Below are 19251 nucleotides of genomic sequence, written 5' to 3' on the forward strand. Positions count from 1 at the left end.
TTCCTCCATTCATGGTTCATGCACATTTGAGTTGATTCCTACTTTTGGATTTGTGACTCGTGCTGTCATAAACATTTGTGTGCTAACATCTGTTGGGGTTCCTGTATTCAGTGCCTTTGGGTATGCAGGAATGGAATGGGCAAACTATATGGTAATTTTTTTAATTTTATTTTTTTATTATATATATAATTTTTAAATTAATTTTTTTTTTAATTTTATTTTATTTTATTTGAGAACATACTGTACAGAGGGGTTACAATTACATGGTCAGGATAATGCATACATTTCTTACCAAGCATTGCAGCCTCCTCCTTTGTTTACCCTTCACCTCCCTTCCCAGCCTCCCCCCTCCCCCCCCACCCAATCATACCCCCCCTCCCCCCCCCCTCCGACATTGTAAAGCTGGTTTTGACATGACATTTTGTACTTCTCATTGTTGCAACAGGTCCACCTGAATCCTTAAACGACTTGTTTGTCCCCGTCTCCTCCACAAGTTATACTGACATCAAATATAGTGAAAGCGGGGGTTACACTGTGGGGGAGGGACATACAAAGCAACCAAGAAATAATCTTATAATTTTTAAATTTTATTCGGTCGTGGGGCCTGAACTCTGGGCCTGGCGCTGTCCCTCAGCTCTTCAACTCAAGGCTAGCGCTCTACCACTTGAACCACAACACCACTTCCAGCTTTTTCTGCTTATGTGGTACTGAGGAATCGAACCCAGGGCCTCATGCATGGGAGGCAAGCACTCTACCACTGAGCCAGCTTCCCAGCCCTATATGGAAATTTTATATTTGACTTTTAGCCAAACTGTTTTGTACCATCTTAAGTTCCCACCAACATCATGAAGGTTCCACCTTCTCTAAAACTTTATTTTCTGGGTTTTTTTTCTAAATTACAGTATAGCCATCTATTTAGTTTTTTTGTGTACTTAATACTAGTCCCTCAAATGTTCCCAGGTGTTTCTAACTCCTCTCATCATTCAGACTTTGATATTTGATACATTTTCATTTTCTGTCCTTGAGCTTTTTGCTCAATGCTAGCACTCTATCACTTTGATCCACAGCTCTATTTCTAGTTTTCTGGTGGTTCATTGGAGATAAGAGTCTCACAGACTTTCCTGCCTTGGCTGGGTTTGAACCATGATCCTCATATCTTAGCCTCCTGTCTAGTTAGGATTACATGCATGAGCCACAAGCTCCTATCCTAAATAATACTTTTTTTTTTGTCGGTCCTAGGGGCTGAACTCTGGGCCTGGGTGCTGTTCCTCAGCTCTTCAGCTCAAGGCTAGCCCTCTACCACTTGAGCCACAGCGCCACTTCTGGCTTTTCTCTGCTTATGTGGTGTGGAGGAATCGAACCCAGGGCCTCATGCATGCAAGGCAAGCACTCTACCACTGAGCCAACTTCCCAGCCCTAAATAAGACTTTTAACAATGTCTTCTGTAAGCCAGGTGCCGGTGGCTCACACTGGTAATCCTGGCTACTCAGAGGCTGAAATCTGAGGCTCATGGTTCAAAGCCAGCCCAGGCAGGAAAGGCCGTGAGACTCTTATCTCCATTTAACCACCAGAAAACCAGAAGTGGCACTGTGGCTCAAGTAGTAGAGCACTAGCCTTGAGCTGAAGAGCTCAGGGACAGCACTCAGGCCCAGAGTTCAAGCCCCACAACTGACCCCCCCCCCAAAAAAAATGTGTAATGAGTGGTTAGTGTGTATGTATGTATAATTTTATTTATATTAAGGACTTTAGAAGAAAATACTTGATTTGAAGATCTGTAACAGCTTGCTTCAATGTGAATCAGATAACAGTTTTGGGGCTAGTTAAGGCAGTACTTTTTCATAATTTGTAACTAATCCTCTGAAGTTTGTACAGTATACAATAGTATCCTGAATGACTGAACGAGGAATAAAATCATGTGCTTAGATCATGTGTTAGACACTGTCTCTGAATTTCTTTTGATCAAGGCTAGCACTCTATCACTTGAAACACCACTCTGCTTTTGGCTTTTTTGATTGTTAAATGGAGATAAGAATATCACAGACTTCCCTGTCTCAGTTCCTGAGCCACTGTTACACAGTTGATTTTTTTCAATTTTGTAATGAAAATTTGCCTTAATATTTTTTCCAATACTGGAGTTTGAACTCAGGAGGGCCATGTGCTTGCCAGGCAGGTACTCTAGCACTTGAGCCATGCCACTAGCCTTTTTGTTTTTATTATTTTTCAGATAGAATCCTGCATTTATGTCTAGTCTAGTCTAGTCTAGACTGTGATCTTCCTATGTATACTTCCCATATATACGCTACCACTAGCACCTGGCAACTTTTAATCATTTTATGTTAATTTCAGTTGGTTTTCAACATGGTTAAACATACACTTGTCCCAACCAGTTCCCTCACTTTTACTTTTCAAACAATGCACATGTCAATGGCTGAGAGTCCTTTTGGCAGATGATACTGATACTGACTGAAAGTGTTTATTTTACACTTAATTCTTATCACTGACACTCTAGCAGTGTTTTTCTTTTTCTTTTTTTTTCTTTTATTTTTTGTCAGTTGTGGGGCTTGAACTCTGGGCCTGGGTGCTGTCCCTGAGCTCTTCAGCTCCAGGCAAGTGCTCTATCACTTGAGCCATAGTGCCACTTAGGGGTTTCTGGTAGTTTATTGGAGGTAAGAGTCTCATGGACTTTCTTGCCCAGGCTGGCTTTGCACTGCAGTCCTCAGATCTCAGCCTCTTCAGTAGCTAAGATTACAACTGTGAGCCACCGGTGCCCGGCATCTAGCAGTGTTTTTCAAAACCTAGCACAAATGCTTAATTGCATATAACTATTGTATTATAACTTTTAACTTTTATTCCTAGTTGTCTATTTCTCCAAAATATGAAATCTTCTGCAGAAGAGATGCCAGACCCTCAGAGTCAGCGTGAACATTCTAAAGTCTTGGTAATCAACCCAGCCACTGTTTCTGTTCTAGCAATCCATGGTCATGTGATTGGAAACTGTTTCAAACAAAAATCAGGCCTGCCAGGCACCTGTGAATCACAACTGTAATCCTAGCTATTCAGGATGCTGAGATCTGAAGATTGTGGTTTGAAGACATTTCAGGCAGGAAAGTTGATGCGATTCTTTTTTTTTTTTTTGCCAGTCCTAGGGCTTGAACTATGGGCCTGGGCATTGTCCCTGAGCTTCTCTTGCCTAAGGTTAGCCCTCTACCACTTGAGCCACAGCACCACTTCCAGGTTTTTCTGTTTATGTGGTACTGAGGAATTGAACCTAGGGCTTCATACATGCTAGGCAAGCACTCTACCACTGAACCATCTTCCCAGCCCTGATTCTCTCTCTCTTTTTTTTGGAGGGGGGGTTGGTTATGGGGCTTGAACTCTGGGCCTGGGTGCTGTCCCCAAGCTCTTCAGATCAAGGCTAGTGCTCTATCACTTGAGCCACAGTGCCACTTCCAATTTTCTGGAGGTTAATTGGAGATAACAGGCTCGGCTCATGGACTTTCCTGCCCAGGCTGGCTTTGAACCATGAACCTCAGATATAGGCTCCTGAGTAGCTAGGATTACAGGCGTCAGTCACTGGTGTCTGGCTCTGAACAATTCTTATCTCCAATAAACTACAAAAACAAGCAAACAAAACAACTAGTATTCAAGTGGTAGAGTGCTAGCCTTGAACAAAAGGAAGCTTTGAGACAGTGCCCAGGCCCTGAGTTCAAGCCCCAGAACTGGCAAAAAAATAAAATTTAAAAAAAAATCAGGCCTTATATGTAAGTAAGCCAATAAATTATATTAATAATTACCTATCATGCTAGGTATGGATGGGAACTCAGCTACAGAACAAGATGATACAAGACTTTAACACCAGGAATTGTGTAGTCATTCCCTTTATGTAGAGTTAATGGGTCCCATCTGCAAGCTTCATTTGAAGTTGGGGACACATGAGTTTGTTCTTGGTCTTTTTCAGATATGGGAGATCTTTTTCTTTCTTTCTTTCTTTTTGTTGGTCATGGGGCTTGAACTCTGGGTCTAGGTGCTGTCCCCGTGCTCTTCAGCTCATGGCAAGCCCTTTACCACTTGAGCCACAGCACCACTTCCCGTTTTCTGGTGGTTAATTGGAGATCAGAGTGTCACAGACTTTCCTGCCCAGGTGACTTTGAACCATGATCCTCATATCTCAGCCTCCTGAGTAGCCAGGATTAAAGGCATGATCTACCAGCACCTGGCAGATCTTTTCTTTAACAAACACAACTTCTGTTAATACCATAAGCCCAGGGAAAAAGTTGACTCCTTTAAAATGAGAAATCCTTTGTCATTCTCTGGGGTACGAATGAGCCAACTATCCTTTTAGATTATAAGGTTGGCATGTTATCTTTATATTTCCACAAAATGAAAGCAGGGCAACTTTTTCTTCTTTTTTTTCTCTTTTTTTTACTTATTATTATTATCATTATTATTATTATTGTCGGTCTGGGGCTTGAACTCTGTGCCTGGGTGCTGTCCTTCAGCTCTTCAGCTCAAGGCTAGCACTCTACCACTTGAGCCACAGCACCACTTCCGGCTTTTTCAGTTTATGTGGTACTGAGGAATCAAACCTAGGGCCTCATGCATGTGGGGCAAGCACTCTACTACTGAGCCACCTTCCCAGCCCCTACTTATTTATTTCATTTTTTGTCGGTTGTGGGCCTTGAACTCTGGGCCTGAGCGCTGTCCCTCAACTCTTCAGCTAAAGGCTCTCTGTCACTTTTTTTTTTTTTTTTTTTTTTTGCTGCTCCAGGGGCTTGAATTCTGGGTCTGGGAGCTGTCCCCGAGCCTCTTTGTGCTCAAAGCTAGCACTCTACCACTTGAGCCACAGTGCCACTTCTGGCTTTTTCTGAGTAGTTTATTGGAGATTAGAGTTTAATGGACTTTTCTGCCCTGCTGGCTTTGATGCAATCCTTAGATCTTAGCCTTCTGAGTAGCTAGGATTATAGGCATGAGCCATCTATCTGTACCCAGTTTCTGACACAAATTTTGATTTTAAAAAAGATCCTAATTTTATTCAAAGGAAACCACAAAAGCAAGCAAGGAAGTTTCAGCAGCAGTTCATTCTAGAGTGCCAGGTAAGATCTTCAAAGCACCGTTGGCTGCTGTGTGTGTATGTGTGTGTGTGTGTGTGTGTGTGTGTGTGTGTGTGTGTGTGTTGGTCCTGGGGCTTGAACTCAGGTGCTGTCCCCTGAGTTTCATTTGCTCAAGGCTAGTGCTATATCACTTGAGCAACAGGTCTACTTCTGGCTTTTTGTTTTTAGGTATTGAAAATAAGCATCTTAAAGGCTTTCCTTCCTGGGCTGGATTGGAACTTTGATCCTTAGATCTCAGCCTCCTGAGTAGCTAGGATTACAGATGTGAGCCACTGGTGCCCAGCAGTACATGAGATTATATGTCTGTGTAAATACATTTGTATGTAGGAGTTGGAAAAGGAAGGATATTCATAATTGTCCAAAGAGTTCCAGAGAAGTGCAGCACTGAATTGTAGATGGTATAGAAGAGAAAGCCAGAGTTCCTAGGATATCTCCAGGCTTAGCTCAGGGCTGAACCCACTGTAGTCCACAAGTCTCAGGTCTAAACAAGCCAGGAATTAAAGACACCATGCACTCAGCTTCTTCTAGGAGATTTGTCAGTAGAAAAGGAAAGGATTTAGTAATTTTCCTGATGATCAACACACATTCCGTCTAGGTCCCCGTGGGCAGCAGGAGACTTGGGTATGATTTTGCTGAGAGAGCTAAGAGAAGGTCCCAAACTGGAGGTCTCAGATGGTGCAGAAGGTCCTGCAGAATCGTGCAGCGACAAGACCGAGAGAGACATGAGTGTGAATCCAGCTGTGCTTCTTCTCTTTCTCTGTCCGCAGAGGAAGCGCCAAGGGAAATGCAATGGTTGCAGAAGGCAAAGAGACTGAGTGAACAACTGAGGGCAGCCTACATCAAAGCTAGTTTCCGCCACATGTCTTTGCTTGGGATTTCTCCCAATCAACCCACTGACAGATTGCTGGGATGTGATCTGTCCATTGTTTCTAAGCTTATCAGCAGCCCAGCCCAAGAAGCCCTGATGATGCCCGAGGTCTTGGCCAACCTAAACTCCATCATGTGTGTGGAGGGAGAAGTAGGGAGCGGGAAGACAGTCTTCCTGAAGAAAATTGCTTTTCTCTGGGCATCAGGATGCTGTCCGCTGCTGAACAGGTTCCAGCTGGTCTTCTTCCTCTCCCTCCGTCCTACTGGACAGGACAGGGGGCTGGCCAACATCATTCATGACCAACTCCTAGACAAAGAAGATGCTCTTACTGAAGAGTGCCTAAGGAACATCATCCAGCAGTTCAAGAACCAGGTGTTATTTCTTCTGGATGACTACAGTGAAATGTACTCAATCCCACAGGCCATACAGAAGATGATTCTCAGAAACCACACATCACGGACCTGCTTACTGATCGCGACCCATAGAAACAGAACCCGGGACATCCGCCAATACCTCCATACAGTTCTTGACATTCAAGATTTTCCCTTCTATAACACTGTGTATATATTACGGACACTCTGCCCATATAATTTTATTCGTCTGCTAAAGTTTTATGTTTACTTTGAAAAAAACCAAGATGTACAGGGAATTCAGAAGACGCCACTGTTCGTGGCAGCCATCTGGGCTAATTGGTCTCAGTACCCTTTACACCTGTTTTTTGATGATGTGGCAGTTTTCAAGTCCTATATGGAACATCTTTCCTCGAGGGACCAAACAAACAATGAATCTCTCAAAGCAACAGTGTCCTTCTGTGGTCAGCTAGCCTTGAAAGGGCTTTTTGCATCTCGCTTTGAGTTTGATGTTGATGACCTCATGGAAGCAGGACTGGATGAAGATGGAAGTCTAACCACGTGTTTCATGAGCAAGTTCACTGCCCAGAGATTAAGACCAGTCTATCGGTTTTTAAATCCTGCTTTCCAAGAATTTCTTGCCGGGATGAAGCTGATTGAACTCCTGGATTCAGATAGGCAGGAAGAGCAAGAGTTGGGAGTTTATTATTTGAAAGAAATTAATTCCTCCTTGAAGGCTGTATTCCTCTATAAGAAGTTTTTGATTTATGTCTCTAGCCAGCCTTCAACTAAGGTGGGACCAAAATTGGTATCTCATTTGCTTCAGTTGGTGGATCATAACGAGTCATTGGAGAGTGTATCTGAAAAAGATGAGTACCTGCAAATCCAGCTGGAAAGTTCACCATGCATGCAGTTAATGTGGGATATGTGGAAAATCTATCCAGAGACTTTCTTTGCATATGCTTCATTGCGATTACTGGATCTTGCTTTAAAAGTCGCTTGTCAAAGCAGCACGATGGCTACATGTTCTCCATTTTTCCTGCAGTTCTTTCAAGGAAGGACACTGGGTTTGGAAGAACTTGCATCAGAGTACTTCTTTGACTATCCAGAAAGCCTGTTAGTATTGAAGAGCATCAAAGTCACCCTAAATGGGAAGGAGCCACCACCCTGGCTATGTTTGCCAGACTTGGAAAGATGTTACGACAAATCACAGATACCAGCCGTAGATGCAGACTATGCGGCTGCCTTTGAATCTATGAAGGAATGGGAGCAAAATATTGCTGAGAAAAAAGAGACCATACACAAGCATCTGAGTAGGAGACTCACTAAGGCTCCCAGGCTCTGTGGAGGCTATTGGAAACTGTCTCCCCCACCCCACAAGATCCCTCTCCTGGAAGTCCATGTGAGCAATATGGATGCTGCCGACCAGGAAACGCTCAGAGTTCTCATGACTGCTTTCTCAGTTTCTCAACGCATTGAACTTCATTTAACAAACAGCACCAGCTTCCTGGAAAGCATCCGCCCAGCCCTTGAGCAGCACAGAGCCTCTGTCACCAGGTTTTCCATAGACTGCTTTGAGCTCAGTGCAGCAGAGCAAGAGCTGCTTCTCAGCCTGCCTTTCTTGGAGTCTCTGGATATCTCAGAGACGGTCCAGCTGCAAGGTATACTTGAATATATTTTGGATAACTTTTTTTTTGTATGTGGTACTAGGGTTTAAACTCAGGCCTTGTGCTTGCTAGGTAATTGGTCTACTGCTTGAGCCATGTCCCTGAAATGTTCTCAAGGCTCCTTGTATTATAGCATGACCTATCACAGCTGATTTTTTTTTTTTTTGGTTGATTGTGGGACTTGAACTCTGGGCCTGGGCACTGTCCCTCAACATTTCAGATCAAGGCTAATGCTCTACCACTTGATCCACAGTGCCACTTCTGGTTTTCTGAGTGGTTTATTGGAGATGAGTCTTACAGACTTTCATGCTTGGGCTGGCTTTGAACTGTGATCCTCAGATCTCAGCCTCCTGAGTAGCTAGGATTACAGGCGTGAGCCACTGGCACCCAACTTGATTCATTTTTTGAGATATGGTCTTGGTAAGTTTTTTGCCCAGGTGGCCTCAAACCCTTACTGTCCTATCTCTGCCTTCTAAGTAATTGGGATTACAGGTGTGAGCCACTATGCTGTCTCTACTCATCTATTGATAGACATTTGGGATTGTTTCTATCTGTGAATAATATTGCAGTGCATATCAGGGTTCTAAATACCTGTTGAGTCCCTGTTTTGAACTGTGTAGGGTATATACTTAGGAGTGGAGTTGCTGGATCACATGGTTGAGCCAGCCATTCCAAACTCTATTCCACAGTGGTTACACCATTTTACATTCCCAGAAGCAATGTGCAGGGGTTCCAAGGTCTCCATGTCCTCATCAACCTTACTTGTCCTCCTCTTGCTCTTCCTTTCTTTTCATAAAGTTACCCTAATATGTACATAGGGCTAACTAGAGGCCTTTTTTTTTTGTGGATACTAGAACTTGAACTTAGGGCCTTATACTCTTGACTTGCTTACTCAGTGGGTGCTTTACCACCTGTAGCCTGGCCATTTGCTGATTATTTTGGAGATAGAATCTTGAAGACTTTTCTGTCTGAGCTGGCTTTGAATCTCTATCCTCTTGGTGTCAACCTTCCAAGCAGCTAGGATTGCAGGCATGAGCCACCAGTGCCCAGCTTCATTCTGGTTTTTCCTGGTTAACTGGAGATACGAATACTAAGACTTTCCTATCCGGGCACTAGTGGCACACACCTATAATCCTAGCTACTCAGGAGGCTGAGATCTGAGGACTGCAGTTCAAAGCCATTCCGGGCAGGAAAAGCTGTGAGACTCCAATAAACGACTCAAAAAAGCCACAGGTGGTGCTGTGGCTCAAGTGGTAGAGCACTAGCCTTGAGCTAAAGAAGCTGAAGGATAGCACCCAGGCCCTGAGTTCAAGCCCCATGACCAGCACAAAACAAACAAACAAAAAAATAGAATAGCTGATGAACCAAAATAAACTGTGTGCTACTTTTCAGACCAAATCTTAGCTAACTTGGACAAGTTCCCATGCCTTAAAGAATTATCTGTGAAATTAGACAATCAACGAGATGTATTTTCAGTCATTCCTGAAGAATTCTCAAAGCTCCACCATATGGAGAAATTATGGATTCAAATTTTCTCTGAGAAGGATTCCTCCAAACTGGGTGAGAATGACACTTGGACTTATTTTTATGTCACTTGGGCAAGTTACTTGGCCAATAATTTATTTAGGAGTTAAAATCCTATGATCTGGTATAGCCTATATTGAATACTTCATGGGAATAACATTCTTTGTCTTTAGAAAAGCAGAGAGCTGGGCTGGGAAGGTGGCTTAGTGGTAGAGCGCTTGCCTTGCATGCTCAAGGCCCTGGGTTCGATTCCTCAGCACCACATAAGCAAAAAGAAAAAAGCCGGAAGTGGTGCTGTGGCTCAAGTGGTAGAGCGCTAGCCTTGAGCTGAAGAGCTGAGGGACAGCGCCCAGGCCCAGAGTTCACGCCCCACAACCGGACCCAAAAAAAAAAAAAAAAAGAAAAGCAGAGAGAGCTATTTGTAATTGCATTGCTAGAGACTATTGTACGCATGTCACAAATTCTAACTCTTCACTTTCACACCTATTCTATAAGGTAACATTATTATTGCCATCTGGTAGCTGGGGAAACTGAGGCATAAAGAGGTGAAGTCATATGCCAGGTGCCATTGCCTCCTGCCTATAATCCTAGCTGCTCAGGGGCTGAGATCTGAGGATCTCAGTTCAAAAGCCAGCTCAGGCAGGAAAGACTGTGAGACTCTTTTTTTTTTTGGTTTTTTTTTTTTTTTCCCCAGGTTTTTCTGCTTACATGGTGCAGAGAAATCGAACCCAGGGCCTCATGCATGCAAGGCAAGCACTCTACCACTGAGCCACCTTCCCAGCCCGTGTGAGACTTTTATTTCCAATAAACCATCAGAAAACTAGAAGTGACACTGTAGCTCAAGTGGTAGAGCACTAGCCTTGAGCTGAAGAGCTCAGGGACAGTGCCCAGGCCCAGAGTTCAAGCCCTATGACCAACAACAACAAAAAAAAGAGGTGAAGTCATTTGCTCAAGTTCATTCAGCAAAAGACATATAGATTCACAAACTCCAAATTTGCAATTCTTTCTTCCCTCCCTGGGACTGGAGCTTGACTTCACAAACACACACACACACACACACACACACACACAAACACACACACACACGGAACACAAGCCCAACTAATGTTTATTAAAGCTGAAAATTGTAGTGGGCGTTGTCATTGTTTTATTCTTTGTTTCCTAGTACCAGGTTTTTAACTCAGGACCTTACATTTCCCTTACTTGCTGTGATGCTCTCTACCACTTGAGCTATGCCATCAGACTAGCTTGCTTGCTTGCCTGCTTGCTTGCTTGCTTGCTTTCTCTCTCTCTCTTTCTTTCTTTCCTCTCTCTTCCTTTCTTTCCCCTCTCTTCCTTTCTTTCCCCTCCCTCCCTGCCTCCTCTCCTTCCCTCCTTCCTTCCTTCCCTCCCTCCCTCCCCTTCCATTCACTCCCTCCCTTCCTTCCTTCCCTCCTTTTCTCCTTCCCTTCTTCCTTCCTTCCTTTTCTCTCTCCCTCCCTCCCTTCCTCCCTCCCTCCCTTCCTTTCTTCCTTCCTTCCCTCCTTTTCTCCTTCCCTTCTTCCTTCCTTCCTTTTCTCTCTCCCTCCCTCCCTTCCTTCCTCCCTCCCTTCCTTCCTTCCTTTCTTCCTTCCTTCCCTTTCTCCTTCCCTCCTTCCTTTTCTCTCTCTCTCTCTCTCGCTCTCTCTCTCCCCCTCTCTTCCTCTCTCTCCCTCTCTGTCTTGTTGGTTGTGGGGCTTGAACTCTGGGCCTGGGCACTGTCCCTCAACTCTTCAGCTCAAGGCTAGCGCTCTACCACTTGAGCCAGCACCACTTCCGGTTCTCTGTGGTTTATTGGAGATAAAAGTCTCATGGACTTTCCTGCCCAGGCTGGCTCTGAACTGTGATCTCAGACCTCAGCCTCCTGAGTAGCTAGGATTATAGGCAGGAGCCCAACCTCTCTCTCTCTTTGAGATGGAGTTTCACAGACTTTACTGCCTAGGCTGGCTTCAAACTGAGATCCTCAGATCTCAGTTTCCTTAGTAGCTCAGATTACAAGTGTGAATCACTGATGACAGTTTTCTTATATTAAATATAGGTTTTGCTTCATAGTTACTGTCCTTCTGGTTTTGTATGATACATTTTTTTTGGGGTCCGGTTGTGGGGCCTGAACTCTGGGCCTGGGCGCTGTCCCTCAACTCTTCAGCTCAAGGCTAGCGCTCTACCACTTGAGCCACAGCGCCACTTCGGCTTTTTTCCTTTTGCTTATGTGGTGCTGGGAAATCGAACCCAGGGCCTCAAGCATGCAGGGCAAGCGTTCTACCACTGAGCCACCTTCCCAGCGCTGATACATTTTTTTAAATATTAGAATCAAACTCAAGATCTAAGCTTGCTAGTTTTGAGCCATGCCAACACAGACGCATTGTTAAAGCTAAAGATGACTTTACTGAACCCTTAGTTTATAGAAGAAAAAACTGATCCCAGAGAGGGTCAGGAATTTATCCAAACTCATGTTGCTCTTTTTTTAGTTTTAGAACCTGAACATACCCCCAAAATAGCGTGATTCTTTAGCTCATTACATTTATGGTGCCTTGTTTATACTTGTATTGCTGGTGGGAAAATAAATGAGTACATTTTGATAGAAATTTACAATCTTCTCTAATATCCAAATGTCCTCATGTTTTATAGTCAGGTTGATTCAGAACTCTCCAGGCCTTCGTGTTCTCTGCTTGAAGTGCTGTGTCTTGGACTTTGAGTCTCTTATGAATGCACTTGTTTCATGCAAGAAACTTGAAGAAATTCAGTTTTCTGGACGATGTTTTGAAGTCACCCCATTTGGTAAGAACTGTCATGTTAAAATTTTGGTTTAAGATGCTCCTGTGAACAAAGTCATATCAAGTAATCTAAAAAGAATGAGCATTCAGAAATGAAATCGTTGCTGGATACTAGTTGCTCACACCTATGACTATAATCTTAGTTACTCAGTAGTTGAGACCTGGGGATCTTAGTGAAAAGAAAGCCCAAAAGCAAATCTGCCACTCTCACCTCCAATTTAGCAAAAAAGCCCAGCCTGGAGATGCGATTTAAGTGGTAGAGCGCAGCCATAGGCAAAAAAGCTGAATGAGAACACAGGGCTTTGAGTTCAATCCCCATAATGGCACAAAAATAAATAAAATAAATAAAAATGCAATTATTGCTGGGCACCAGTGGCTCACACCTGTAATCCTAGCTACTGAGGAGCTAAGATCTGAGGATCCTGGTTCAAAGCCAGCCTGGGCAAGGAAAGTTCGTGAGTCTCTTATCTTCAATTAACTACCAGAGAACTGGAAGTGGTGCTGTGGCTCAAATGGTAGAGCACTTGCTTTGAGCTAAAGAGTTGAGGGACAGCACCCAGGCCCAGAGTTCAAGCCTGGCGACCAGTTGTTGCCAGGTGCTCATTCATGTCTATAATCCTAGCTACTCAAGAGACAGATATAGCCAGGAGCTGGTGGATCATGCCTGTAATCCTAGCTACTCAGGAGGCTGAGATCTGAGGATCCCAGTTCAAAGTCAGCCCACACAGGAAAATTCTGAGAGACTCTTTTCTCCAATTAACCCACCATAAAGAAAAAGGACAAGGACTGGGAAGGTGGTCGAGAGGTAGAGTGCTTGCCTTGCATGCCTGAGGCCCTGGGTTCGATTCCTCAGCACCACATAAGCAAAAAGAAAAAAGCTGGAAGTGGTGCTGTGGCTCAAGTGGTAGAGCGCTAGCCTTGAGCTGAAGAGCTGAGGGACAGCGCCCAGGCCCAGAGTTCAGGCCCCACGACCGGATCCACCCCCCTCCAAAAAAAAAAAAAGAAAAGAAAAAGGACAGAAGTGGAGCTGTGGTTCAAGTAGTAGAGTGTTAGTCTTGAGTATAAAAAGCTTAGGGACAGCCAGGTGTTGGTGTAATCCTAGTTACTCAGGAGGCTGAGATCTGAGGCTCATGGTTCAAAGCCACACCAGGCAAGAAAGTCTACGAGACTCCTCTCCCAATTAACTACCTAAAAACTGGAAGTGAAACTGTGGCTGAAATTGGTAGAGTGCTAGCCTTGAACACAAAAGCTCAGGGACAGAGCCTAGATCCGGAGTTCAAGCCCCATGACCAACAAAAATAAAATAATAAAATCTCAGGGACAGTGCCCTGGTCTTGAGTTCAAACCTCAGGACTGGCAGCAAAAAACCAATTTTGGTCAAAGAACTTTTACTTTTTACTGATTAATTGGAGATTAAAAAGTCTCATGGGGCTGGGAAGATGGCTCAGTGGTAGAGTGTTTGCCTTGCATGCATGAGGCCCTGGGTGTGATTCCTCAGCACCATATAAACAGAAAAAACTGGAAGTGGCGCTGTGGCTCAAGTGGTAGAGCACTAGCCTTGAGCTGAAGAGCTGAGGGACAGCGCCCAGGCCCAGAGTTCAGGTCCCATGACCGGCCCCACCAAAAAAAAAAAAAAAAAAGGTTCTTTAGCCAGACACCAGTGGCTCACACCTGTAGTCCTAGCTATTCAGGAGGCTGAAATATGAGGCTGAGATCGGAGATCATGGTTCGAAGCCAGCCCAGGCAGGAAAGTCTGTGAGACTCTTATCTCCAGTTAACCACCAGAAAACCAGAAGTGGCACTGTGGCTCAAGTGGTAGAGCACTCGCCTTGAGATGAAGAGCTAAAGGACAGCACCCAGGCCCAGAGTTCAAGCCCCATGACCAAAAAAAAAAAAAAGGAATTTCATGCACTTTCCTGCCCAGGCTGGCTTTGAACTGTGATCCTCAGATCTCAGCCTCCTTAGTAGCTAGGATTATAGGCGTGAATCACCAGTGTCCAGCCAATGAATTCTTTATAACGTTAAATATTTTTAGTTTTCTAATTTTCTTAACAAAAATGTTTCCCTGTGTAGTGAAATTCACTGTGAATTTTAGTCATTTTTACAAGACTGTTAAAAAAATGTTAGTCTTCGTTACAACACATGTATCCATCATAACTAAATTTTCATTTTTTTTCTTTAGTCACCAGTTTGCCAAATTTTGCTTCCCTGAAGATATTAAATCTTAATCTGCAATACTTCCCTGATAAAGAAACATCAGAAAAATTTGGTATGTTCACAAAGCTATGTTTACTTATTCCTGGTCTCCCACAGACGGGCTACACAAAGTCCCTTTATTACTATTGAACTAGCCACAAGAAAACAAGGTATATGGGGCTGGGAAGGTGGCTCAGTGGTAGAGCACTTGCCTTGCATGCTCGAGGCCCTGGGTTCAATTCCTCAGTACCACATAAGAAAAAAGCCAGAAGTGGCGCTGTGGCTCAATGGTAGAGTGCTAGCCTAAAGCTGAAGAGCTGAGGGACATCACCCAGGCCCAGAGTTCAGGCCCCATGACCGGACCCCCCCCCCCCCAAAAGAAAAAGAAAACAAAGTATATACAGTTGTCCCTCAGTATCTCTGGAGATTGCTTCCAGGACTTTCTTCTCCCTTTTCTTTTTCTTTTTCTTTTTTTTTTTTGGGGGTCCGGTCGTGGGGTCTGAATTCTGGACCTGGGCGCTGTCCTTCAGCTCTTCAGCTCAAGGCTAGAGCTCTACCACTTGAGCCACAGCGCTACTTCCGGCTTTTTTTTCTGCTTATGTGGTGCTGAGAAATCGAACCCAAGGCCTTGAGCATGCAAGGCAAGCGCTGTACCACTGAGCCACCTTCTCCCTTTTCTAAGCCTTCTTCTCCCTTTTCTAAGAATGGTTTTGTGTTTGCATATAACCTACACACACCTTCCTAGGCACTTTAAGCCATCTGTAGATATAAATGCTTTGTATATAGTTGTTACATGGTATAGTTTAGAATTAATGAGAAAGCTAGTTTGTTTGCTTAATCTTTGCTTAGTGAGGTGGGGCAAAAAAATGGAGGGAAAAATGTAACAGTAGCACTCACTTAACACCATGTTGAAAATGAACTACATAACTTGTGGGCGGGGACAGGAAGGACAAACTGGGAGAGAGCCAGGGAAGGGATGCCATTGTCCAAAAAGAAATTTACTCTTTGCCAGGTGCCAGTGGCTCACACCTGTAATCCTAGCTACTCAGGAGGCTGAGATCTGAGGATTGCAGTTCGAGGCCAGTTCGGACAGGAAAGTCCCCCTGAGACACTTTTTTTTTAGGGGGGGGAGTCCGGTCGTGTGGCCTGAACTCTGGGCCTGGGCGCTGTCCCTCAGCTCTTCAGCTCAAGGCTAGCGCTCTACCACTTGAGCCATAGCGCCACTTCCGACTTTTTTCTTTTTGCTTATGTGGTACTGGGGAATCGAACCCAGGGCCTCAGGCATGCAAGGCAAGCGCTCTACCACTGAGCCACTTTCCCAGCCCCCCCCCGAGACTCTTACCTCCAATTACTACTCAAAAATCAGAAGTGGTGGCTGTGAATGTGGCTTAGTGGTAGAATGTTTGCCTAGCATGTATGAAGCCTTAAGTTGGATTCCTCAGTAGTACCACATAAACAGAAAAAGCTGGAAGTGATGCTGTGGCTCAGGTGGTAGAGTGCTAACCTTGAGCAAAAGAGCTCAGGGACAGTGCCCAGGCCCTGAGTTCAAGCCCCAGGACTGGGAAAAAAAAAAAATCAAAGTGGCACTGTGGCTCAAAGTTGTAGAGCACTAGCCTTGAGCAGAAAAGCTCAGGAACAGTGCCCAGGCTGAGTTCAAGCCCATGATTGGTGAAAGAAAGAAAGAAAGGGAGAGAGAGAAAGAAAGAAAGAAAGAGAAAGAAAGAAGAGAGAGGGAGGGAGGGAGGGAAAGGAAAGGAAAGGAAAAGAAAGGAAGGGAAAAGGGAAGGGAAAGAAAAAGGGAAGGGAAGGAAAAGGAGGGGAGGGGAGGGGAGAGGGGAGGGGAGGGGAAAATGGGGGAGGGGGGGAGGGGAGGGGAGGGAAAGGAAATCAGTGGCTCACAACTGTAATCCTAGCTACTCAGGAGGCTGAGATCTGAGAATCTCAGTTCAAAGCAAGTCTGGACAGGAAAGTTGTATGAGACTCTTATCTCCAATAAACCACTCACAAAACTGGAAGTGGTGCTATGTATGGCTCAAGTGGTAGAGTGCTAGCCTTGAGCTGAAGAGCTGAGGGACAGTGCCCAGGCCCAAAGTTCAAGCCCCACAAGTGACAAAAAAAGTAATAGCAAGGAAAACTGTGTACATCCCATCAGAAGAGATGAACGTTTTTATTAGCATAGATTAGTTGAAGGAGCAGGGTAGAGTTTGTTATTACATTTCCACCTACAGATGCAATGTACACCCATCAGCCTCAACCCTGTGTTGCTCTCCCTTTCTCCCTCTCCACTTCTTAAAACTCTTTTTTTGTCCCCTTTGACAGCTTCAGCCTTGGGTTCTCTTACTAAGCTGGAAGAACTGAACCTACCCACTGGGGATGGAATTCAACAAGTGGCCAAACTGATTGTCCAGCAGTGTCAACAGCTTCCATGCCTCCGAGTCCTCTCCTTCTTCCAGACTTTGAGTGATGATAGTATCATGGGAATTGGTAAGCTACCTTTAGAGAAGGAATTGCGCCTTCCTTCCTTCCCTCCTTTACTTCCTTCCTTCTCTCCTTCCTTACTTCCTTCCTTTCCATCCTTCCTGTGCTGGGAATTAAACTCACATGCTAGGCAAACTCTGTCATCAAGCTACATCCCAGCCAAGTCTATGTTTAGACACCTGAACAAATACTTGTGTTTTTAAAAACTGAAGATGAATATACCCATAAGAGAGTGAAGAAATCTGAAGTATAAAGCTCAATGAATATTTGAACATTTTTGTTAGGAATTTGTTAGATTTGTTAGGGAACAGTCAATCAAATTAGAAGGTGGAGCATCACCAATCCCCACAGCACTCTATGTGCCCCTCCCTGACAGTGCTTTCCCCTTAGCTGACTACTATATTGCTTTCTTTCACCACAGATTAGATTTTTCCCATTAAATGTGTGTGTGTGTGTGTGTGTGTGTGTGTGGTCCTGGGCTTGAACTCAGGTTCTGGCACTGTCCCTGAGCTTTTTCACTCAAGGCTAGCACTCACTCTACCACCTGAGCCACTGCTCTACTTCTGGCTTGTTAGTGGTTAATTTGAGATAAACATCTGTCCAGAATGGCTTTGAACTGCAATCCTTAAGTCTTAGTCTTCTAAGTAACTAGGATTACAGAGGCTACCAGCATCCAGCTTGCCATTGAAATTTGTGTGCAATAGTATTATTCCTACACAGTATGTACTCTTTTGTATATTTTTGGCTCAACATTGTATTTGTGCCATTTACTGACATATGTGCCTAGAGTTCACTGATTTTTGCCATATATTGTTTCATTTTGTGACTAGCTACTCCTTACTTCATCCATTTGAGTTGTTTCTAATTCTTGATTACCACAAATGATGATTCTATGAACATTCTTCTATATAGCCCTTAATGTATATATTTATGTAATTTTAGAGGTAAAACTTCTGGCTTTCCAGAAATTCAAATATAGACATATTAGCATAATTTCCCATGGCATTTGTACCCATTTGCAACCCAAACAGCAGTTATTAAGGCTGAACTTGGTATTGTTGTCTTTGTATGTTACCACTTTGATACTTCGTACTGGCGTCTCATTGTGGATTCTTCCTTCTGTCTAGCTGTGTATTAGGCAGGCACTGAGGCAAGCCTTCAGCCTTTTTGCACACTTGGTTTAAAAAAAAAAATTTTTTTTTGATGGGTCGTGGGGCTTGAACTCTGGGCCTGGGTGCTGTCCCTTAGCTCTTCAGCTCAAGGCGAGTGCTCTACCACTTGAGCCACAGTGCCACTTCCGGGTTTCTAGTGGTTTATTTGGAGATAGGAGTCTCATGGTCTCTCCTGCCCGGGCTGGCTTTGAACTGCGATCCTCAGATCTCAGCCTCCTGAGTAGCTAGGATTACAGGTGTGAACCACTGGCACCCCGCTAAAAAAAATTTTTTTAATAGTAGCATTTGTTACTTTTGAGATAGGGCCTGCCCAGGCTAGGACTTAAGACTTCAGTCTATTTATTTTCTACAAAGCTAGGAAGACAGGCATGTGTACTTGAGAAGGTTTCTCAAGAACTATTTTGTCTGGGCTGGCCTTGTACCACAATCTCCCCTCTCTCAGCCTTTTAAGTAGCTAGGATTACAAAACACCAATGCCTGTCTTATTTTCCTTATAGTTCCATTTTTTATCAGCACACATTAGTAATACAAGGGAGTTGCATTTTAACATTTCCATACATGTATACAGGCTATCAAGCACATGTCCCAAAACATTTATTTCATACACGCAAATAAACAACTATTATCATCCTCCTCTTACACCCACACTTCAGCCTCTCCTCTTTCCTCTGGTGCCTGTCATCCTCAATGTAGCCTGCCCCATTAGTCTGTTATTTTTCCTTTTTTTTTTTTTGGTCGGTCGTGGGCCTTGAACTCTGGGCCTGAGAGCTGTCCTTCAGCTCTTCAGCTCAAGGCAAGGGCTCTACCGCTTTAGCTACAGCGCCACTTCCCAGTTTCTGGTGGTTTATTGGAGATAAGAGTTTCATGGACTTTCCTGCCTGGGCTGGATCCTCAGATCTCACCCTCCTGAGTAGCTAGGATTACAGGTGTGAGCCACCGGCGTCCGGCCTATTTTTCCATTTTTTAGGTGTATTAATTGCAACAATAGGCTCCACATTGGTGCTTTAATTGTGCTTACAACAAGCTACTTTCTCCTTCTCTGGTCCCTCCCCAAGTCCTTATTAATCAACAGATTTCATTGAAACGCTAATGC

At 44.2% G+C, this 19251-nt stretch overlaps 1 protein-coding gene across 2 annotated transcripts in view; it reads left to right on the forward strand.

Annotated features, from left to right (window-relative positions):
• The window catches only part of LOC122117360 (NLR family apoptosis inhibitory protein), a 51715-nt gene that overhangs the window by 28614 nt on the left and 3850 nt on the right, over nucleotides 1-19251 (forward strand). For both annotated transcript variants that reach the window (XM_042691104.1, XM_042691105.1), the window contains 7 exons: nucleotides 2857-2938; nucleotides 5039-5093; nucleotides 5879-7990; nucleotides 9389-9556; nucleotides 12167-12316; nucleotides 14495-14581; nucleotides 16828-16992. In XM_042691104.1, the coding sequence (XP_042547038.1) occupies nucleotides 2857-2938; nucleotides 5039-5093; nucleotides 5879-7990; nucleotides 9389-9556; nucleotides 12167-12316; nucleotides 14495-14581; nucleotides 16828-16992 (2819 nt within the window). The remainder of the gene's footprint in view (nucleotides 1-2856; nucleotides 2939-5038; nucleotides 5094-5878; nucleotides 7991-9388; nucleotides 9557-12166; nucleotides 12317-14494; nucleotides 14582-16827; nucleotides 16993-19251) is intronic.

The sequence above is a fragment of the Dipodomys spectabilis genome, unplaced genomic scaffold, assembly GCF_019054845.1.
Source record: "Dipodomys spectabilis isolate Male_0828 unplaced genomic scaffold, ASM1905484v1 ptg000140l, whole genome shotgun sequence".
Lineage (NCBI taxonomy): Eukaryota > Metazoa > Chordata > Mammalia > Rodentia > Heteromyidae > Dipodomys > Dipodomys spectabilis.